The sequence below is a fragment of the Oryza sativa genome, chromosome 6 (assembly GCF_034140825.1).
Source record: "Oryza sativa Japonica Group chromosome 6, ASM3414082v1".
NCBI lineage: Eukaryota > Viridiplantae > Streptophyta > Magnoliopsida > Poales > Poaceae > Oryza > Oryza sativa.
In genome coordinates this window covers 20,193,524-20,218,214 of record NC_089040.1, presented here as the reverse complement: position 1 = coordinate 20,218,214, position 24,691 = coordinate 20,193,524, and the positions used below count along the sequence as shown (strand labels likewise).

The 24,691-nt window shown below is 43.6% G+C and overlaps 1 protein-coding gene and 1 pseudogene across 1 annotated transcript; one reads left to right on the top strand and one right to left on the bottom strand.

Moving 5' to 3' along the window:
• Positions 1-1,925: 1,925 nt before the first annotated feature.
• On the bottom strand, positions 1,926-5,663 carry LOC9268891 (uncharacterized; annotated as a pseudogene).
• Positions 5,664-18,130: 12,467 nt separating this feature from the next.
• LOC4341175 (CMP-sialic acid transporter 1-like) lies at positions 18,131-24,375 on the top strand. The gene is made up of 8 exons (NM_001423997.1): positions 18,131-18,571; positions 19,603-19,686; positions 19,812-20,026; positions 20,726-20,804; positions 21,767-21,936; positions 22,122-22,308; positions 23,507-23,584; positions 23,725-24,375. Exons 1-8 carry the CDS (start codon positions 18,521-18,523, stop codon positions 23,827-23,829), a joined length of 969 nt encoding a protein of 322 aa, NP_001410926.1. The 5' UTR covers positions 18,131-18,520; the 3' UTR covers positions 23,830-24,375.
• The last annotated feature ends 316 nt before the right edge of the window (positions 24,376-24,691 follow it).

Here is a 24,691-nt window from a genome sequence, read left to right as displayed (position 1 = left end):
TTACATTTAGCCCCTTGCCGCCCTTACAGAGGACTGTAGGGGGCTAAGCGCAAAATGCGCACACGGTGCCGTCACGACGCCGTGTGCCACGTCAACTTGCTGCCCAAATGGAGGGCGGCAGGATCTATTTTTGTAAATCTTTCCATTGATATAATATTTCTGTAAATATTAAAAAAATAAATTTAAAAATGAAAAAAATTCTGATACTACCTGCCAAAAAGTGAGAAAGGCCGAAAGACGCCGCCGTAGGACTCCCCCTCGCAGAGAAGGAATAAGTTCACTTTGGGTCCCTCTATTTGTCGGTTAGTCTGATTTTCGTCCCTTGACCGCAAAACCGGGTATGACCCGTCCCCCAACTTACGAAAATCAGGCAAACAAGGTCCCTCGGCAGTATGAAGGGCGGTTTTGGCCGACGTGGCGCCTACGTGGCTCGTTTGACTAGGTCTTCGTCCCACGTGGCACTGACGTGGCGATTACGTGGCATTGACGTGGCGCTTTCGTGGCAATTTTATCCGAAAAAATAATAAAAATCGTGGGACCCATATGTTAGCTAAAAAAAAAAGGTGGGGCCCATTTGGTTCCACCTATCAGCCTCCCTCCTTTCTCTCTTCCCCCTATACTACAAGAAGGCGAGCGGCGGCGGCATAGAGGGGGTGACGGGCGGTGGACGGAGCAACGGCGGGTGGCGGGCGGAGCAGAGGGGCGGCGGGCGGTGGGCGGAGCGATGGCGGGCGGAGCAGAGGGGCAGCGGGAGCGGCGGTGGGTGGAGCAGAGGGGCGGCGGGCGGCGGGCGGAGCGGTGGCAGGCGTGCTCACCGGCCGAGGTCGCCGCCTGCCTCGCTCGCTCGTTCTCGACATGAACTTGAGGGGGATAGACGTTGAGGCAGCGGAAGAGGGACGGAGCAAGCGTCCGCGTGTAGTGGTCGGCAAGGACGGGCGGGTAGGATGGCGAGCTCGAGCTCGCCGGCTCCCCTCCCCTCTCCCTCTCCAATCTCGGATCTTCCTCTTCCTCTCGGCTCTCCCTCGTCCTCACGACGGAGCGACGGCAGGCCGTGGGCAGAGCGGAGGGGCGGGCGGCGACCTCGCCAAGGATGCCGCGCGCACCTCCGACGCGAGAGGAGCGGCGGCGCGCGCCGGCCGGTGGGAGGGAGGGAGAGGAGCGGCGGTGCGTTTGGGTCAGCGGCTGGCGGGAGGGTGAGAGAGGAACGGCGGTGCGCGGCTGCCGGCGGGAGAGGGTCGGCGGCGCAAGCCGACTGACGGGTGGGAGGGAGAGAAGCGGCGGCACGCACCGCGCCGGCGGAGAGGGCGGCCGACGGGAGGGCGGAAGGGCGGGCCGCCGAGCGCCGCCTCCCTCCTCGCCCGACCGCCGCGAGCGGCCCCTCGTCTCGCCCGAGCGCCAGCGCGCCGCTTCGCCCACCGCCCCCCCTCTGCGACGCCGCAAGCTTTGCCCCTCCTCACCCGGCCGCCACGCGCCGCTCCGCCCACCGCCCCTCTCTACGCCGCCGCTCGCCGTTCTGTAAGGGAGGAAGAGGGGGTAGAGAGAAGAGGGGGCTGATGTGGGACCACATGGGCCCCACCTTTTCTTATAATTTTTGTGTAGCTGACATGTGGGTCCCATGTTTTTTTTATTATTTTTCCAGGAATCATTTGTCACATAAGCGCCACGTTGGACGAGGACCTAGTCAAAGGGAGCCACGTAGGCGTCACGTCATCCAAAACCAGGCACAATACTGCCGAGCGACCTTTTTTTTGCACGGAGTCATACCCGGTTTTGCTGGGATGAAAGCCGGACTGGGCGACATATAGAGGGACCTAATGTGAACTTATTCCCGCAGAGAACGAGATCTGAGCCCATCTTGCTGTCGACGAGTCACGAGGAGCTCCACTTCAGAACTCTAAAAATAAGAGACATGACACACCTGTGACTGCACGAGTTGCCCTCAATTCACTTATCTTGTTCACCAAAATTGGATATCACCAGTGTGACATAAGTTTTCACAAAATCCATCGGACTGGTATGTACAGCACCTTACAGATTCCATACACAACATGCACCATTCCTAGGAAAATATGACTGCTACATAGTTGCCTCCCTAGATGTAAAAGATATTAAGGCAAGCGACATGATCGTGCATATCAAAACTAAAATGAAAGAGTATGAGCATGACAGATGACTCAATTCATCAATGCCGGGGCCACAAACCACATAATATTGTACAAGTTGAGCAATAAGGCAGGGCACATTCACAACTTTACCCAGCATTGTGGAAGTCCTTCAGATCTGATTTTGACAAGGATCAGCTCATCTCTGACCACAGAAACAGTGGCATCAAGGCAGCCTTTGCTGTTTATATCAGTCATCATCAGTATCATCTGTCTTCTGCTTCTTCCACTTATAGGCCGCTTCGAGGATCTTGAGGTTTGGTGCCAGCGCAACCTCATCAGGGAAAATATAATCCATGTACTCCTCATACCTACTAAGGTTTAGGAAAATGTTTTATCAGCACATTTGTTCCCTAAATTGCAGGCAGCCTAAATGGAAAACAAGCTATGCGAACAGATTAGGAGTCAAAACTATTTATTGTCTCCTTTTGTTATACCAAATTTCTTAACCTCCTTTTAAGGGCAGATAGCACAGAGTAAAATGAAACTTGTTAGAGAAACTATAGAAGAATGAAATAATTGAGTAAGGCACATACGCAGTAGTGGAGCCATCCTCTGAAGGATCTGGTCTCTTTCTCTTCACTTTCCTTGGTGCCTTTTTCTGCACTAAGGTAACATCACCGAGATGACCAAAGCTCACCTCCTTATTAAGCCATTCTTCAAGGAGCATTGCTCTTTCCTCCTTTAACTCTGGAGCACTAGTTCTGAAGTATTCAAATGCCCGTTCAAATACAGCTGAAAATTGCAATAAAGAAGAGGTTAGATTTATTGCACTATGAATGACAAAAGGAACAGAGGTACTCAACTGGACAAAGTAAATTTGTTCTCCAAATTCTGTTTACCTCGGCACCTTCGAACCTGCTCTATCTGCTGTTGTTGATAACTAACTTCATTTTTAATCTCCTCACTTTGACTGTCTTCCCCACCCAAACCAACTGAGGCCTCAAAACTCAGCATAGCTAATCCATACCTTCAAATCCTTTGTTCTATCAAGCAATCTCTCGTAGAGTTCACAAGTTCTGTGGAATTCATTTTTATCAATTTCAAACTGCAAGTATTCCTGTAAGATACAAAAAAGGAAATGATTAAGAATATACATAGCAAACAAACAAAAGGAATTTCATATTTTAAGGTACTCTTGGCTGACTAAAATTTTAAGGTGGTCTATAGATTTTCTAAGATCACTACTTTATGGCTGTCTGAATTCTCAAATATTGTAACAAGGATTGATGCTGTACAACAGTTTTGTATAAATAATTTTATAACAGTTTCTGCAGTAATTAATTATTCTAGTGAAATTAATGAGAGAATCTGTCAATCATAATAGGACCTAACTATTTAAAAAACTTCCTAAAAGGCCCAAATTTTCAAAATGTTCTGTATTCTGGACATCTTTTTTCCTTAGAATGATAAATAAACTGAAAATCAAAATATTTACTAGTGATGTTTACAATGCATGGCTCATTAACTTCTGTATTGATAAATAAACTGAAAATCAAAATATTTTCAACAATGAATATAATGGTACCTTTAAATTATAAATACATATATTGTTGGACTATGGAATATGGATGGTCAAACATTATAAAATATGAATGTTGGAATGCTTAGGTACCACAGCAATTCCGAAAGCACAAGGAAGCAAGTTTTTTTTATGTGCGGGTGTTGTCTCAGACAATGTCAATTCAACAAATCACTAGAATATGAAATTCAACTGATTTAGGAACTAAAGGCTAAAGCCATGCTAGGAAATATCTATCACTTTTAGTCTGAAAGCCATAAAAATGACGATATATTAGGATAATAGAAAGAATAACATACCTTCCACAGAACTTCCGGCGTATCAAGGGCTGACTGTGCAATAGCAAGCTCATAGATCGAGCGAGCTCTATCAGTCTCACCAAGGCTCTTCTCTAATTCGGCATACTTCATCCAGGCATAACAGTTTGCTGGAGACCATTCAATATACTTCTCATAGAGAGTCCTACAACGTTCAAAATTACCCAGATACAACTCAATCTCAATGTACTTTTTGAATATCTTGCCCTTTGGAGCCATCCCAATAGCATTTCCAAGAATCCGCCGTGCAGCCTTAAGATTCTTCTGCCTTATCTCAAACTGGGCTGCCATGAGCCACATCTTAGAAAAAGTGAGTTTCTTGTGTGGAATCAATTTGAGACACTCGCTGTAAACTTCCCTGGTCCGTTCCATGTCCTTTGCATCAAGCTCCTCATACAAAGCATAATTTATCCATAGATAAATGTATCGTTGCCAGTAACGCTTCTCCTCTGCAGGTGGGATATTAGCAATGGCTCTCTCATACACCTCCCTGATCCTGTCCTTGTTCCCAACACTCTCCTCAAGCCTAATGTAATCAAACCATGAATCATAATTGAGGGGGTTTTTCCTCACCTCGTCCTCATACTGGAATCTCCTCTTACCCACAATGGCGTCCTCAATTCCTTCACGGTCACCAAACTGTTTTTCAAAGGCAAGGAACTTCCTGTACAGCTCTTCAGCCTGGCCTTTGGGCACCCTGTCAAGTGCATACTTGTACACTGCACGGGCGCGCTCGACCTCCCGGCACCTTTCCTCAAACTCAGCAAAGGCTACAAACAAAACCTCAGCATGCTCATCATCTGCCAGCAGGTCTGCTGCACGCTCGTACACCCGTCGTGCCCGCTCCACCTCTCCGCGCTTCATCTCAAACTTTGCGTACAGGATGAATGTATGTGGCTGCGGGTGTTCGGCCACAAAACGCTCAAAGATGGCCCGCACACGCTCAATTTCACCGTATCTTAGCTCAAATTTGATGTACGAGTTCCAACCAGCTGCGTCAGGACGCCATGCCATCCACAGCTCAAACACCTTGCGGGCGTTGGCGACGGCTCCAAGCACTTGCTCCATATGGATGTACTTGTACCAGAGCTGGTCCTGGTCCACCCAGGGCAGGAGGGAGACGGCGCGATCACACACATTACATTCGGTTCATATGCCGATTCCGCATCTCGAACTCGGCATATCCACGCCACGCCAGAGCGTGTGGTCGCGGTGGGCGACGTCGAGGGCGCGCTCGTAGACGGAGCGCGCGCGGGCGAAGTCCCCCTGCCGCTCCTCCCACCTGGCGTACTTGACCCACGCGCCGACGTTCCACCGGGCGCGGCGGATGGCGTCCTCGAACTCCTTGCGGCGGCGGAGGCGGTACTCGGAGAGCTCGACGGAGTCGGCGATCTTCTGCTTGGGGGGACGGACCTCGGGCTCCTGCCGCTCCGGGCCTCGCGCAGGATCTGCTCCGCGGTGATCTGGACCGAGGCCGGGGTCTTGTTCTTCACGCGCGTCGCCCGGGGCAGCTTCACCTCCGTGTCCCGCTTGGTGAGGAACCCGAGGGTCGGGTCGGAGGCGGATGACGGCGCCATGTCGCCGGCGGCGGCGGCGGCGGCGCGGATGGCGAGCGCCATGGCCGCCGGTGGTGATGGGGAGAGAGAGCTAGGGTTAGGGCTCGGGAGGGCCGGAGGGAGGGAGGAAGAGGAGGGGATTTTCGAGTTGGTGCGTTTGGGCCGTACGATCTGGATGCGACGGTGGGGGTTGATCGGGTTTCGCAAACGGGGGCAAGCCGCCAAGCCCGCGCGTGGGCTATATGATTGGGTTTTTGGGTAGATGGGCTTTGTGATGGATCCGCAGCGCGGCTCGAATTCGGTTTCGGGTGCTTGGCTCGAGTTCGGTTTGCGCTAGCCCTGGGGTAGGGCGAGTGGTGCGGTGGCCCTGGGCCCCGCCGTGATAAGGGCCTCGATCAGTCTTGATTAATCCTAACACTGGATTATTTATTCACCGTTCCACACATTTTCTCCTCTCTCTTCTTTATTGAGATGATTATTGATGGTATTTAATATAACCACCACTAAATACAGGATCGATCACTGATACATGTTGATACGTACAATTATAGTTATCACTGCATTTTCTTATAAAAATGCTAGCATGAATTACTTGATACTGTCACAATTTTCTCAAAGTCGTGGAACTATTAATAGGAAATTGGATTGTGTTTGCAATGTTGTCTCTACAATAATTACAATAATTTAATAAGTATAAGCTTACCTAGCGTAGCGTAGTGTCATCGTAATCGTAATTTGGGCTGGTTTATTTTATGATGGTGGGAGTGGGGCCAAAGTATAGGTGGCCAAATGGGCCGGGCCAAACGGGCGGCCCGCGGCACGGCCGTTCCTGTAGCAGGCACGGCCCGGCACGGCCTGCTACAGTAACGGGCCGTGCCGGCACGGCCCGTGTAGCCGTGCCGTGCTTGGGCCGCTGGCCGAGCCCGCGGGCCGGCACGGCACGGCACGGCTCCTGTAGCAGGCCGGCACGGCACGGCCCGCGCACGGCACGGCCCGGCACGGCCCGTCAGGCCGAAAAGCGCCGGCGGCGCGTGACAGACTGACAGGGCGGGCGGCGGTCCAACGGGAAGGCGACACGTGGCACTAACGGCTATTTGACCGTTCAAATTTGAAAATAACCGTTGGGAGGCTAAAAAATTCATAAAAAATTCGAAAAAATTCCAAAAAATCTCAAATTTCGCCCTATAAATAGGGCATGAACCCCAGCCATTTCTCCTCATCCCACACTCCTCATCTTGTGCTCTCAAGTGTTTTAAGTGCTCTCTTTGTTCTCAAGTGTGCATTTTTTTTTATTTTGACAAAATTTGCTCAAATTTTGTCAAAAATCAAAATTAGTTTCGTAGTTCAACAGTTTGATCGCAGAGGTTTGAAGAGCTCGCGGTTGGAAAGATGTAAGTAATATTCAAATTTGTGTATTATTTGTATTGTGTTTGTGAATTCAATAAATATTCGAAAATTTGTTTATGTCGGTTTAAATTTTCAGAATGGATCCGAACTTTCCATACCAGTCGCCGTCGTTCACCTTGGGTGATTTCGACCCCAACTACATGTCGGGGTTTGACGGTACCTCCGGATCGGCTCCAACTCCACCATCTGTGGAGGAGGTACCGGTTCATACGGCTGTCGTTGAGGAGGTACCGGTTCAGGCGGAGACAGCTTCGGAAGGATTTTCCGGAACCGCGAGCGGAAGTGTTTCGACACACACCGGCTCGAAGAGATCGAGAACCTCCGGTGTGTGGCAAAGCTTCGACGAGATAAAGGAAACATGCCCCGACGGAAGGGAGGTATCGAAAGCCCGTTGTAGAATATGTAGGCAAATTTTATCTGCTCGTTCTTCTGGTGGTACAGGTCACCTCAAGCGCCATGCGGAGTCGTGTGCCAAGAAGCAAGGAATACAACTCCGGCAGCAGCAACTTATGCTAAACCCAGACGGTACGGTACGCAGTTGGGAGTACGATCCCATGGTTGCTCGGGAATCTCTTGTCCGGTTAATCGCCAGGCAAGATTTACCCCTGAACTTTGGGGAGTCCCCTGCTTTTGAACATTACATTCAGCAATCTCATAACCCTAGGTTTAAAGCTGTGAGTAGGCAAACATCAACTAGAGATTTAGAGAATGTTTATCACAAGGAAGCAACTGCACTTAAGGAACTGTTTAGTACATGTACTTTCTCTGTTTGTGTTACTTCAGATATATGGAGTAGTAGAGCTAGAGAGGATTATCTTAGCGTAGTTGTTCATTTTGTTGATGATGATTGGCAATTACAAAAGAGAGTTTTAGGGCTTAGGTTAATAGATGTCTCACATACAGGAGAAAACATAGCTGAAAGAATTAGGGAAGTAATTAATGAATTTAATCTTGCTGATAAAATATTTGCTGTCACCCTAGATAATGCATCTGCTAATTCTAGGGCTATTGAAATATTGCAACCTTTATTTTGTGTGTATGCTCAATCTTTTCTACTCCATCAGCGTTGTGCATGTCATATAATTAATTTGATTGTTAAGACTGGCATGAAGAGGGTAGGTGACCACATCGATGCTGTTCGTCAAGCAATCGCGTGGTTAACTGCTTCTAACCCGCGGATTGCTGCATGGAAGAGGTTTTGCAATGCGGCCGGTGTAGAAGCTCGTAAGTTTGCCACCGATGCAGAGCATCGGTGGAATGCAACGTATTTAATGTTAAAAGTTGTTTTACCTTATAGTAGTTTACTTTCTGATTTTGTTCAGTCACGTGGTGGCCCAAGAAACAGTGACGGGTCTTCAGTACTGAACGAGCATGTTTGGGCAATTGTCCAAAAATTTTACCAATTTCTAGAAACTTTTTATGATTGTACTCTAACTTTGTCACATGTTTATTATCCAACTGCTAATATAATTTTGCACAACCTTCTTGAAATTGCTACTTTATTTAAAGAATACGAAAATGATGACGTTCTAACTGAACCTGTCTTTCACATGAAACAAAAATATTTGAAATATTGGAAAAATATACCTATGTTGTATGCTCTTGCTTTTGTTTTAGATCCTAGGTGTAAATTAAGGGGATTGTCTGCTATTTTATCACTTGTTGGAGATACTATAGGTGTAGATTATAGTTCTTTTTATACTGAGGTTAGACGTAAATTATATGAGGTTTTTGGAAGATATGAAGTAAAGTTTCAGGAAGTTCGCCAGCGGAGACCCCCTCCTATCCCCACTACAGGTAAGAAGAAGATACAGTGGGGTAGGATTTGGGGTGGATCGTCTTCAAGTTCAATCCAAGGTGGTGGCAGTTCGTCGGCTACAAGTGGAGACGCCTCTTCGCATGTTGTGGCCGAAGAGTTGTCCGGTTATTTGGACAGCGACGCCATCCACCACGAAGCACAAGATTTCAACGTCCTCGGGTGGTGGAATGACCACAAGATAACATATCCTGTGCTTTCAAAACTAGCACGGGATGTGTTGACGGTGCCCGTGTCGACGGTGTCCTCCGAATCGGCCTTCAGTCTATGCGGCCGAATCATCGAAGACCGGAGGACGACTCTGCGCAGCGACCACGTCGAAATGCTACTAAGCGTTAAAGACTGGGAGCTTGCTCGACAACATGCCCAATACACTGCGGACAACCAAGAATTGGCCGCCCACTTCGAGCAACTCTACCTGGATCCAGACCAACCCCAGTAGAATTTTGTTAGAAGTAAGTTCTGACCTTTGAGCTGTACTCTTTTCTTTGTCATGGTTTTCTCATTTTCCCCTATGAGTTTTTACATGACAAAGTTTTTAACGAGGCAGCATGTATCATTGTATCCTGTAATGATATAAACATTAATAAAGGTCATTACTATTTTTAACAAATTCTTTTGCAATATTTTCGCAAGTGTGGATTTACCTTTAAATTATTTCAAAATAATGAATCACAATCTATATTTTTAAATTTTTCAACACAACAAAAAAATACCATTTTTTCTTTTTTTTTAACATTAGCAAATCATTACTTTTTTAAAAAACTTTTATTTCCATTTTTTAAATACCATTTTTTCATTTTTTAACATTAGTAAATCATTACTTTTTTTTAAACATTTTATTTCCATTTTTAATTTTTTTTCCTTATACATTTCCTTTCCTTTTTTAAAAAAAAAAAAACACTGTGCTTCACGGGCCGCCGTGCCCCGAACGGCCCGTGGGCCTCGGGCGTGCCGTGCCGGCACGGGCACGGCCCGGCCATCCACGGGCCGTGCTTGGGCCGGCGGCTCGGCACGTGGGCCGGCACGGCACGGCCCGTTTCATCAGCCGTGCCTAACGGGCCGTGCCGAAACGGGCCGTGCCGGAACCGTGCCCGTGCCGGGCCGGGCCGTGCCGCCCGTTTGGCCACCTCTAGGCCAAAGTAACTCATCCTAACCTAGAGGATGCAATTATTCAGGTTTAGTAGGACACCTCTTATCTATGCTTTCTCCTTACTCTGTTAGATATGTGATTTAGGGTCTTATGATCTTTATCTATCAGGCGTATGTGTGTAGAGCGTGTATTGCATTTGTATGTTCTATTTAGAAGATATATTAGCTCTACAATCGTTAAGAAAAAAATATTCTACATATTATACCCATTGAGGGCCTCTATTTTTATTTCGCTCTGGGCCTCCGAAATGTTAGGACCGGCCTTGAACACATTTTGAGAAGATACCAGAGAAGAGAGAAATAGCATCGGGTTGTAGATTTGTAGCCAGCTACAGCACGGACTCCAAGATATGACAGGTGTGGGACCAAGTTTGAATTGTGTAGTATATATCTATAGGTAACTATTGTATAAATTAGCTACTAAATTAACTATATATGATTTGGAGTTAGTAGTTGGCTATACTATTAAACTTACTCTTAGGCTGTGTTCTTCCTCCACATTTCCCAACTCATCTGCCTTGTGTCTCGTGTGCATGTTTTTTAAATTGCTAAACGGTGTGTTTTTTTAAAAGGTTTCAATACAAAAGTTGCTTTAAAAATTATACTAATCTATTTTTTAAAACAATAATAAATATTTAATTAATCATAAGAAAATGCGTCACTCCGTAAACATGTCTCTGGTGTCTAGAAAAAACAAAAAACCTTAGTGTCTCCGGTAGTGTTAACAACGAAAGTTGGTAAATTTACATCGGATTTGGAGTTAAGGCCGAAGCGGATTTGGAAGGAAATCGATAACGGAAACAGGGTATGAATCGGCTTCGGAACCGCATCGGCTACAGTGTGCATCAGCAGTTACCGAATCGGACAAGGCAAGCCGATGTAGCCGATTCCGGCAAGGTGATATTGGAATCATTGTCGGATTAAGTTGATGTGCTTCATGATGATTGCCATGTATGGATCGAGTCCGAAGAAGGCAGTTGTATCTATTAATTAGGAATAGTTTGTTAGTTTTCTTTTTATCTTTAGGAAAGTGTGTTTAGTGTCCTATAAGGACTTTATGTTTTCCTTTTATCTTTAGGAAAGTTTCTTTCTTGTCCTATAAGGACTATTATCTACCCATGGGTATAAATATGTACACCTGGGGTCATTGTAAACTATCTTCACGATCAATACAATTCGGCGCATCGCCACCCTTTTCACTTCCACTTTTGTTTTTACGTTCCGGCGGAACTTGGCACCTGACGCGGGGCTGCATCGTCTTCGATCTTTGGCGAAGGGATAAGTCCAATGTTTCGCCGGCCCAGGCAATTGTATCGTCTACGTCGGCGTCGTTCAAGGCTGCAACAGTACATTCGACCTCTTGGATTGCTCTGGTTTGGATGATATATTTGCCTACCTATTTATCATATGTCTCTGTTAATCTAGTCTTAGCATATCAATTTAGCTCTATCGGCTGCTTCTCGTTTTAGGGTTTCTGCCGGTATCGGCTAAATCGCGTTGCTAGATTAGATTAGCTTAGACATCTATCACCCTGAAAACTCAGTCAACGGCTTGATTGTCTAGATATTGTGTTTTTTTTTCATACTTAGTGCTGCATCAGTTAAGTTTGATCTACTAAGTCGTGCTTAGAACCATAATCTCTAGCCTGCTTCTTGATTGCCAATAAGGGTTTTATTGGGGTTTCAGCCGGTGAGTTATCTAGACGTTGCATCGGCTCATAAGGATTGCTATACATATAAGTTGGATTTAGCCGATGACAACAAAAGTTTCACTATTTAATCTAATCTTGTGGATTTCATGACATCGGACCTCCAGCCGATGTGTGCTTTAACCTTCGGATCGATGCTTATTTATCATATCATTATTTGTCGATTGGTTTATACTAGATTATATTGTTATTTTATTACATCATCATCAGCCGATTGCCTTTATATCATTATCTACATTGGACATATAGCCGATTACTTAAACCCTATCGCTATCGGCTGGTATCGGTATCGGCTATTATCGGCTATCGACCGGAACTACTCCATCGGCTTGTCAGCCAATCGGCTGTTTTGATCTACTATTTGCATATCTTGTCAGTTGCAGGATCAAACTGACTGGCACGCCCGCATCTCATCAAGATTTGGACCTGCACAGGAACTAAGCAGATCTCCCAGGCCAGTGTGTTCGATTTTTTCGTCAACACAAATTAGCACGCCTGGTGGGACCACGAATTTTATATCCACATGTCTGAAGAAGAAGTCAATTCCAAGATCATGGTCACGGTGGTGAATTTAATGGAGGAACAACAATATTGGCTCGGGGGGCAAGCATATCAGTTTCAGCATGGTGGAGTACATCAGTATCGGCTCATGAAAGCCGATTACAAGATAGAGAAAGAAGATAATTTTGAAGCATGAGTTCTCATACTTCAAAAGTGGAGGGCATGTGTTAATAGTGAAATTTGGTAAGCCCGGAGTAGTCATCGGCTTAGAGTCAGCATCGGCTTCGAAGTCCTGAGATTAGCCGATGAGAGTTGTCAAGTCGTTAGTTGTCGGATTCTTGCTATATTCGGTTAAGGAAATTTATCTACTAAAGGAAGCTTATCCAGAAGAGACCGAATTCAAAGAGAATGCGGCATGGCAAGTTATCTATTAATTATGAATAGTTTGTTAGTTTCCTTTTATCTTTAGGAAAGTGTGTTTAGTGTCCTATAAGGACTTTATCTTTTCCTTTTATATTTAGGAATGTTTCTTTCTTGTCCGACAAGGACTTGTATCAACCCATGGATATAAATATGTACACCCGGGGTCTATGTAATCTATCGCTACGATCAATATAATTCGGCGCATCACCACCTTTTACCTTTTCTACTTTATTTTATCGTCCAACGGGACTTGGCACCTGACGCGGGGCTGCATCGGTGTTCGATCTCTTGCTAAGGGGTAAGTCCAATGTTCCACCGGCCTAGGCAATTGTATCGTTTACGTCGGCGTCGTTCAAGGCTGCATCAGTACATTCGACCTCTTGGATTGCTCTGGTTCGGATGATATACTTGCCTACCTATTTATCATATGTCTCTGTTAATCTAGTCTTAGCATATCAATTTAGCTCTATCGGCTGCTTCTCGTTTTAGGGTTTCTACCGGTATCGGCTAAATCCCGTTACTAGATTAGATTAGCTTAGACATCTACCACCCTGAAAACTCAGTCAATGGCTTGATTATCTAGATATTATGTTTCTTTTCATACTTAGTGCTGCATCAGTTAAGTTTGATCTACTAAGTCGTGCTTAGAACCATAATCTCTAGCCTGCTTTTTGATTGCCAATAAGGTTTTCATCGGGGTTTCAGCCGATGAGTTATTTGGATGTTGCATCGGCTTACAAGGATTGCATACATATTGGATTTAGCTGATCGCAAGAAAGGTTTTACTGTTTAACCTAATCTTGTGGATTTTATGACATCGGACCTCCAGCCGATGTATGCTTTAACCGTCGGATCAGTGCTTGTTCTATTATATCATATTGCTAGCCGATTGGTTTATACTGGATTATATTGTTATTTTATTACATCATCATCAGCCGATTGCCATTATATTAGTATCTACATTGGACATATAGCCGATTGCTTAAACCTTATCGCTATCGGCTGGTATCAGCATCGGCTATTATCGGCTATCGGTTGGAACTACTCCATCGGCTTGTCAGCCGATCGGCTGTTTTATCTGCTGTTTACATATCTTGTCAGTTGAAGGATCAAACTGACTGGCACGCTCGCATCTCATCAATCGTTGGACCTGCACAGGAGTTAAGCAGATCTCCCAGGCCGGTGTGTTCGATTTTTTCGTCAACAAGTAGTGAAGCAGCCCGAATTCAGATTTTCTAGAAGATATTTTTTTCAGGGACGGGGGTGAATTTTATTGATTAAATAGAGTCATTACAATCTCGCAGAACAAGATCATGAACATAAAGTAGGAGCATCAAGTCTCCACACCGCACTATGTCAAGTCCTTCTATTTAACTAAGCTAGTTCATGATCCACTCAATTACACCCTCTTCCAACATGATTTAGACCGATTTCCTACAAGATTTTCTATGGACACGACTAGATTGACGCGTGGGTTTCTCCACACATATTGGTGGCATACGGCATACCCATTAGGGGTGAAATCGCTAATACATGACTAGCCATGCGCCTCTCCCCCGCGCCGCCATGTGGCGCGCGCGGAGAGGGGGCACGCGGTGGAGGAACATGTGCGCGATTCTTTTTTTTTCGGTTTTTCTCTTGTTTCCATTCGGTTTTTTCGTGGCTTTTTTTTTTTATTTTTTTTTGTTTTTCCCTTTTGGTTTTTTCTGGTTTTTATACAACTTTATATGCGTATGTATAGAAACTCTATATACGTACACAAAGTTTGTATATGTGCATATAAAAAATTTATATATGTGTCTTTTTTTATACGTATGTATACAAACTTTGTGTATAAGGTATACAAGTTTGTACACGCATATGAAGTTTATATACATGTATATATATTTTTTATACTCTTTTTTTTGTTTTTTAATACATACTCCCTCCATACCCACAAAACAAGTCGTTTAGGACAAAATTGTGCTTACTAAGGAGTGATTAATTTGAGGCTATTCTTCCATGTCTGCCCCTATTAAATGAGGGTGCGGGTGCATTCATTTGAGAAGCAAACAGAGCTCAAATGGCTACTGCAGTGAGGTTTGAAGGTTGAGTGCTTGGGTTCGATACTTGGTGAGCTCATTACTTTTTTGCTGATTTTGCATGGCGCTTGCGTGTGTATTTTTGGGCACGTATTTTTCGTTTTTTCGTCTGGGCACTCCGTTTTTGCGTATTTTTGGGCGCGTATTTTTCGTTTTTTCGTCTGGGCACTCCGTTTTTTTTTTCTGATTTTGCATGGCGCTCTAGCGGGTGTTTTTTGGGCGCATATTTTTCGTTCTTTTCACGGGTAGATGTCGTTTCAGTTTCACCATGCCTATTTAAACGGCTTCTTCTCTTTCCATTATTGTGCTTAACCTGCTCACTTTCAGTCCGCGAGAGTTTCCATCTACTGCATGCAAGGCTGTTCCAGCTGTTGCTGGCTTTGATTTGAATGTCCGCCTAGAAGAAGATGAGGACGGCAATGTTCCCTTCCATCTCAACGAGCCAATATTGGAGGATCACAACGTTAATGGTAATGTGTTTGTTCTTTCCTTTTTTTTATATTCACAACAACAACATCAACTAAGTTTCTATTCTAAGTTTTTTCTTTCCTTTTTCCGACAGGATTTGATTTGAACATGCCACTAGATGAATTTGGTGTAGTTGATTTAGATTTTTTTACAAAACCACGCTGGTAATCTTGATCTCAGTTTGTTCTTTCCTTTTTCATTTTTTTATTAAAGCAGTGGCTATTTTTTTTGAATGTGCTTGTTTTTTTTCTTTGACTAGAACATGCTGTACAGAACCAAGCTCCTGTTGAAGGACAACATCGAAGGAAGGACATGACAGAAGAAGTCACAAAACAAGTGTACTAAGCATTGTTGAAGGACAACAAGAATGGGAAACTAGGCAAGAAAGATACAAGAAGGGTTGCTGATCAATTTGGAGTGCACATTCGATCAGTTCAGCGCTTATGGAAGCGAGGTAAAATCCAACTTGCTCATAACATTCCGGTTGTGGTTGCTAGTCACAAGAAGGGTAGATCTGGTCGTAAGGCAATCCCTCTTGATTTGGAACAATTGCGCAACATTCCTCTCAAGCAAAGAATGACCATAGAAGATGTGTCTAGTAAACTAGGTATTTCCAAATCTAGGATACAAAGGTATTTGAAAAAAGGTTTGCTTAGACGGCACTCTAGTAGCATCAAACCATACCTCACAGATGCTAACAAGAAGACTAGGTTGAAGTGGTGTGTTGACATGATTGATCAAAGTTTGGTTGGTGATCCAAGATTTAAGGATTTTTTTGACTATGTGTTCATTGATGAAAAATGGTTCTACCTCTCTCAAAAATCTGAGAAGTATTACTTGCTACCCGAGGAAGATGAACCACATCGCGCTTGTAAGAACAAGAATTACATCCCTAGGCTCATGTTCTTGTGTGTTTGTGCTCGGCCAAGGTTTAGGAATGGAGAATGTGTTTTTATGGTAAAATTGGTTGTTTTCCACTTGTCACTTATGAACATGCTGTGAGAAGTAGTCAGAATCGTCTTTGTGGAGAACTAGTAATCAAGCCAATAACTTCAATAACAAGAGATGTGATTAGAGATTTCATGGTAAACAAAGTGTTGCCTGCCATTCGAGCCAAATGGCCAAGAGAAGATGTGAACAAACCAATTTTTATACAACAAGATAATGCACCTTCCCATTTGATATTGGATGATCCTGTTTTTTGTGAGGCTGCTAGGGAAGAAGGGTTTGACATTCGCCTAGTTTGTCAACCACCCAATTCTCCAGATTTTAACATTCTAGACTTGGGGTTTTTTCGAGCTATTCAAGCAATTCAATAAAAAAGGAGGCAAAGACAATAAAAGATCTAGTTCCAGCCGTGGAACATGTAAATGGATCCATTGTTCACTTGTTTCATTGTTTTGTTCAACAATTAAAGTACTCGGTGAAAGATTTATTCCACACATGTTTTGTAGGCATTCTTAGAGTACTCTCCATGGAAAGCAAACAGAATGTTTGTAACACTACAAACTGTTTTGAAGGAAGCCATGAAAGTAAAAGGTGGCAACAAGATCAAAATTCCTCACATGCAAAAGGAAAAACTAGAGAGAGAAGATCGGCTGCCATTGCAAATCTCATGTGAAGCATCCTTGCTTGCTGAATGCATTGCTAGTCTCGCTGCAGCAAATTAGAAGTAGAATATTAGATGATGCAAGCATGTTAGTCTTTGCAACATGCTAGCCGAAGCAAGAATATTAGCAGCAAATTAGTTTTTGCTTGCATGTTAAGTCGACTGAATGAGACATGTAACTTACTATTCTTGCTTCATCTTTGCATCTTCCAACTCCTTCATACTGTAGATCTCGTCCAACTTTTTGATAACGTGCTCAGGAAGAAGTATGGTTTCACCATCCATTTGAAGTTTCTCCACATCAGGAATGTATAACTCACAATCAAACTTTTCCATGTTAAGCAAAAACCTTGCTATGAGGTCGTAGTCTTCATGTAAAAGGCCACAACGGGCACACTTGCGAGCACGGCGGCGAGCTTGGAAGCATGCTTCTCCGAAGACGCCGCCAGCGTGGAATGTGCCGCAGCGAGGACACTGCACCACCTCGACGGACTCTGGTACCACCTCGACAGAGTCCGGCACCTCGACGGAGTCCAACGCCATCTCCGATTCTAGCCCCTCGACGGAGTCCAGCGCGTTGACGATGTCCAGGGTGTCGACGGAGTCTGGCACCTCGACGGACTTCAGCGACTCGACGTACTCCATGGCGCGACCAAGCTCTGAACCCTAACTATAGCCGGGCGGCGAGGAAGAGAGACGCGCATGTGCGAGCGGCAAGCGACGAGCGTGTGCTGCATGCGGGAGATGAAGAGGAAAGATCGAGCGCCATTAATCACGTCCATTCAGCTTAAGGCGGCATTAATCACGTCGCCTCGTTTCTTGCCTCGCCGCTCGTTGCTCGGCTCTCGCGTCAGGGGCATACGTGTCCAAACTAAACCCCGCTGAGGAACGACGACTTGTTTTGTGAAAACGGGTAAGAGCCCAGAACGACTTTGTTTTGTGGGTATGGAGGGAGTATGTATATAAACTTTGTATATGTAAACAAAGTTTATACATACGAATATAAAGTTTGTATACACGTATATATTTTTTATATACGTTAAAAGTGCATGGATATATATAAAATTTTTATATATATGTTGTATATACACGTATGTATATTTATATACATATAAACTTTGTATTCACATATACAAAGTTACATGTATGTACATACGTCTATTGTAAATAGAAACAGTACACTAGAAGGAATTAGCATATGTATGATTGATCTCTTTTTATTAATAATTAAAATTAAAAATAGTTAACTTGACACTACGCTAAAAATGCTATATTTTGGGACGGAGGAGCCAGAACGGACGTTTTCATTTTTGCGTCGAAGACGGCCCCGATTGCACATTGCAGGCCGGAAACCGGCCGAGCCCACCCATTAGAAAGGACGGACCCACCGTGCAGAGCTCTCCTCCGCTCCCCGGCCCGGTCACGCCGCCACCGCCGTCGCCACCGCTCCCCGCCGGCCGTTGTCCGTCTCTCTCGCCGCAACCTCGACCACGACCTGGGGCTGGGGCAGGCTCCGCCTCGCCGCCGCCCGGCGACTGCCAGTCAGGCTCGCCTCGAGCCCTTTCCGAGCCCAACCCGTAGCTATAGGCCCTAAAGTGGAGTTAGGTCCAACGCCACATTGCCTCGCCGACGCAAGTAGCCCACCGCACCACTGTCTCGTCGACTCCGCTGCTCTACAACGACCACTCCCCGAACCCGGATTGAGAGCGAGCGAGAGCGCGCGCGCGGGGAGAAGCCGAGGGTGAAGTCGTCGTCGTCGGCGGCGGCGGCGGCGGAGGAGGAGGAGGAGGAGACGACGATGCAGTGGTACCTGGTGGCCGCGCTCCTCACCGTCCTCACCAGCTCGCAGGCAAGCCCCGGCCCCCCCTCCCTAAACCCTCCACCTCATCTTCCCCTTCCTCTTCCCGCGACGCGCTGTCCAGATCTACGCGCTTTGGGTTTTTCGTCGACGCGTGGAGCAGAGGCCTCTGTAGGAGGCGGCGGCGGTGGCGGCGGTTGCTGCTGCTTCGATCTGCGGCGATGTGCGTAATTTGATCCATTGGAGTTGTGGTTTGGAGAAATGCAGTTCAGATAAGGTGTGGCCTGGGGGTCCGTGCCTGCTTCAGGGAGCAGCTACCTGAGCAGGCGTGTTCTGAAGGTGTCCATTTTATTCCCTTGTTGGGGATGGGTTTTTGGTGGAATTGTGAAGTTCTCTAGGTGTTTGCAAGTTGATGTAAATGGTCACGGGGACGCACCATGTAGAACAAACTTATAATTCCATTGCGGGAATGTGTCATTCCGTTCGGTTAGTATGGCATGAAGATGGCCCTTCATTTTTCATACTAGACAACTATCCAGACCATTATGGTCATTTTGCACATTTCCTGGTGTTCCAAACAGAATTCTACTTACAGTTAATTCCAGAAATGGAAAAATAATAGGAGTAAAATATCCTTATGAGAAGAAAGAGAAGAAGAAATCAAGATATTAAATGCAAAAGAAATCAAGAACATGACCAATCTTCAGCGCGCAACCAAGGGCTATGACCTGACGAAGAATCTCGGGCTAGAAATAGTGCGGCATTAGGGAGGTTAAGATGGTGAGTGACTTCTCTGGAGCTTGCCCAGCAGTTATGAGATAGTAGTGTACTCCAGAAGGGTACACCAGAATAGCATGGTACTGAAATGTTTGATTCCAAGCGCCAAACCAGAATGACCCACAGAACAAAACTGACAACTTGATGTAGAAAACCCAATCATTGGAGGTTAACGAGCAGACTTCATGGTCATAGTTAAATTAACTTAAGTTATTCTAGAAATTGTCCATTACTTGTTTTTTTCCTTCAATTGCATGGTTTATTTTCTAAGCTCTAGAGTTTTTAATTCTCTTGCATATGTGCAGGGTATCTTGACTACCCTCTCGCAGAGCAATGGCAAATATAAGTACGACTACGCAACCATTCCATTTCTCGCAGAACTCTTCAAGGTACATGAAGTTTATGCTATTGTTTACAGTGATATCTGTATATCCTAGTTACTGAAGGCACTCAAGAGATAACATTCATCTATTTATTTATTCTGCATGCTGATGTTAACCTGTTCTTGATACAGCTGTCTTTCTCAAGCTTCTTTCTTTGGAAGGAATGCCAGTCTTCATCTCCACCAAGGATGACAAAAGAGTGGAGGAGTATACGACTATACCTTGTTCCTTCAGTCATATATCTCATCCACAACAATGTGCAGTTTGCCACCTTGACCTATGTTGATCCATCTACCTATCAGATAATGGGAAACCTTAAAATTGTCACAACTGGAATTCTGTTTAGGTGACTCTTTTGTACCTTAATGTCAAATATTTCCACTGTTATTCTTCCTGATATTATTGGCATGATAGAATATATATTAAATATCCTTGTGTACTCTGCTTCATTTGATAAAATTCAAACTTCAAGTGCATTCTGAACTTGAAAGCAGTCAAAGACTTATCCAAAATAACATACACGATAGAAATTTTTAGCTTGTCTTCAAATTTTAAGCAGCTTACCCATAATGCCAATTGTCATTAGCATATATTATCTGTATGTTTGATGATTCTTGATAATTTAAATTTTATATTTTCAACTATTCTGGTGGTTCACTATATGACACTCTTTTGTTGTTTAAGGTTTGCCCTGACCCTTGAAATTCAGTTGACTTAATGTCCGTTTTTTCAGGTCATAAAATAATTTAATTTGCTACACTGCAATCAATTCACTGAAATAGCTATACATTTTTTCATTTTAATGTTTCTTGCTCCACAAAGTAAGAATATCAACTAGTAAGAATTGTGCACCACACAAGTGTTGCAGAGCCATTGAATTTGTGACAGCTGACAATTGAGAAATCAATATCTTATGTTTGTGTTTCAAAACTTATGCATTGCAACTAGATATTGACACTTCATTTAGTTGACCAGCCAACATGCTGACCAAATTAATTTCTGGTGCTTGATTGATTAAGTCTCATTTTCTCTCTAAACTGTATAGGCTTGTCCTAAAAAGGAAGTTGTCAAATCTACAATGGATGGCAGTAGTTTTACTGGCTGTTGGAACTACTACAAGTCAGGTTTGTGAACATTTTGAAACTTTATTCCCTTTTGTTTTAGCATATACTATTGGGTTATGCTTATGTTATCTCACAAAACTCCTCATACAAACATGTTACAAAAAATGGACTGGTGGCCTGACTGGAAAAAAAAACCTAGTCTGGTCGGTTTAAATAAAATAATGATTGAGAGAAAATCCAGGCAGATTGACTTTTGCTACTGTTGAGGCTTCTGGGGTTCAAACCTGGGATCTTGAGTCCCCCGAATGCATGGATTGGGCCTCTAACCAACTGAGCTGAGCTACACATTTGATTTATGGGAGATCTTGTAGATATTTAAAAAATGTTTTTATTATGTGTAGCCTTAAAATCTATTGAAAATATCATTTCCAAACTGGCCAGTTCACCGGTTAACTGGTCAGATCAGCAAACAATGAACCAGCAAATGACCAGTTCAACCATACATGTTTTTTCATACTACGATACCACGGATGACTGCTTCATCCTTTATGGGGCACTCGTCTTAGTGGCATGTGTGTGTGGATCCACCTTGTAAGTGTGATAATCATTGATCCGTTCTGATAGTAGAAAACATATTTAAGTCTGCCTAACTTATATGTTTTTAACTTGATGGCCGCAAACTTTGTGAACATGTAACTGAGTAATATGTGACTGTATTTTTTTCTTCTATTCTTTGGTGCGGTATATTTACACCTGATATACATGCTCCAAGATTGGATTTTTCATAATGTTTCACACTTACTCAGGTTTCCAATAGATATACATATAAAAATCAGATTTCTGATGTTCATTAGATGATCGCAAGCTATTTAATGTGTAGGAAAGATCCACTGATATTGGACACTTCTCCTTTTTTCATGTCAAAATACACTGCAATACCATTAATTTTTCTTTGAATATTTTACTGTAACTATGTTAAGTCACTAAATTTGTTTTTCTTACTACCCTTCTGTTGCTTACAGGTTAAAGGATGTGGCGATGCTCCATGTGATTCTCTTTTTTCAGCCCCATTTCAGGGTTACATGCTTGGGATACTTTCTGCTTGCCTTTCTGCACTAGCTGGTGTCTACACTGAATATTTGATGAAGAAGAATAATGATAGTCTGTACTGGCAAAATGTACAATTATATACGTAGGTATCTATATCTAACTCTGGTCCATTGTCACAGACCTGCACAGGCCAAATACCTTCCATTTTCAGTGTGCATATTTTCTGACTATACATTTGATTGCATCAAAACAATTTTAAGGCTACCTGGTGTGCTGTCACACCAGGTGTGGCAAACACTATTTCACACTTATCTTATGCACTGTCAGGTTTGGTGTTATATTCAACATGGGATGGCTTATCTATGGTGACTTCAAAGCTGGATTTGAGAGGGGTCCATGGTGGCAGCGTCTTTTTAATGGCTATTCTATCACAACGTGGATGGTTGTGTTCAATTTAGGGTCTACTGGCCTTCTGGTCTCATGGCTGATGAAGTATTCTGACAATATAGTCAAGGTGACAGTTTATTCTTAATCTTAGCTGTGCAGAAAAAAATCATCTCACTAGCGTGTTTCCTTTATACTGTGAAAGACGTAAATGAAGATAAAGTTCACAATATAAAAATAAGTTATCCACAGATCCAAAATCCATGGACGATAGCATGGGGTCAGTCATCCACCTACATATACACATGCAAAAGAATCAAGATATGCCTGATTCTAGTGCCTGCAGTGCAGATTGATACTGTGTATTTGATTTCATGCCAATTACGTATTTGCTATTTGTCAAAGAAAACTAGTTGACCAGACTCTTCAATCTTTAGAGAGCATGCTTTATTTGTACTGTACATTTGTCTTTAAGAAAACATGGAAAAACAAGTATATTTGGTGTCCTAAAGCAGGATAATGTGGTTATTCATGTGTGCTGAACATAAGATTTTCACCATACTGAACTAGTTAATTTTTTTTGTGAGTTTGTTTCTTCTCTTTTCTTTCCTTGGTTGAGCTAGCTGCTATTCATTCCCAATGCCTTTCTACTGGCCACTCCTTGATAACTCCATTTTCCTGTCCAATCAAGTGACCCATGGAGCGGCAGTTCAAACTTTCGCCTATAGACATTATTATTTTTTGTCAGATTCATTGAAATTAATAGACCTTTTTTCAGTGGTACTTTTTTTTTTAACAAAACGATGAGCGCCGTTTTCATTGAATATAGAAGGGGTAAACTGTACACAAAGGAACTGTAAAAGTAAGGGGCCTTAGGCCCTAGCTAACTATACTGTAAGCCAGTCTCCGAGTCTTTTTGCTCCTGCCAAGACCCAACCCAAGTTTTAGCCTCCTCCTTGATTTTTGCCATCAAACTGGCCGTCGAGAGCTCTTTTTGTTGGAAGGTTCTCCGGTTCCTCTCGTTCCAAATCTCCCAGGTCACTAGCAGCGTTAAGGTGCATAGTGCCTTTTTGGGTACTCCTTTTGTGTTTGCGATGGCCTCCCACCACTCTAGCACTGTCAAAATATGTTGCCGCTGGGTGGGGTTTAGCTGGGCGCAAGCGGTGCAGTCTGCTAGTGCCGCCCAGATCCTTTTTCAGTGGTACTTGTATTGGGGTTTAGCAAAATGTTAATGCCATCACAAATCTGTAGACAGTAAGAAGGATATGCCTTTTTTATCTTATACAATTGAAGTTGAAGGATTGTCTTATGAACCTCTATTTGAACAGGTGTACTCAACTTCAATGGCCATGCTTTTAACAATGGTATTGTCTGTATATCTTTTCAATGTGAGAGCAACACTTCAGGTACCTCTTTTTTTTTTTTTTTTTGGTTATTGGAGCCCTTTCATCCGTTTCAGTTTATTCAATTTTTTTTACATGTTGGATATGAAACCATGTAGATTACTGTTCATACTTACACATGCTCTATCCCCTCCCTTTTACAGCTTTTCCTAGGCATTGTCATCTGCATAATTTCCCTGCAGATGTATTTTATGCCTGTGAACATGCTTGTTGAATTGCCACAAGCATTGCCAGTTACTTCAAAGTAGGTACATGCCAGTGATGCCACTGTTGTTTAACCTGTTGATCAGTGTGTACGGTCTTCTGATTTAAGCAGAAAGGTTAGTTGATTATTTATAGCTCAGCTTTTGTGAGTAATCCCATGGAAATCGGAGGCTGCAATCTCCACAGCATATGTGTACAGTGTCATGTTTCAGATAACGTGAAAGAAGAGTGGAGCAAACATGGGTTTACTGCTACACTTTGCCAATTTTTTGGCAAAAAGGTGAAAGCATGCCTTGGAAAAGGAAATCCAGAATCCCTATACATTCTTTAGTTAGTGCTTAATGGTTTATTCACCTTGTATCTAAATTTTCTGACATTCAGTGGATGCAAAACTGGTGAGTGATCATGAAATAGTAAATCTTTGCAGAAAATTTAAGATTCCCTCGTCAGTTGCAATATTGCAGCACAGCAGCATCCATACTTTTTTTTTTGTTTCAGGTAGGATGCAGAACTTATTTTTATCACTTGTCGAGCAGAGCTCCTACATTATTTTCAAGACAAAAATGATTTGATAATACATATTTGACATCATAATCAAATAATCTATTTTTTTTCTACGATGTAAATAGCGTAGTTGACAATATGTCAGATGACATATTCCACCGGGACTAGTTTCTAGCATCTTTTATTCTATTACCCTGTATTTGGATCATCAACAATTACACGTAAGGGTTTTCCATTCCTGCTGGCGGTAACTATCTAAGCTTATTGTGAGGCATGGACTTGTCAAAATTCATTTGATTTACAAAGGTATAACATTGCAAAATCAATTTAGTTAATGAATCAGATTGTTTATTAGGCTCTGTTTTCTTGTCATACTGCTGCAGTTGCTTAACCCTTGATATG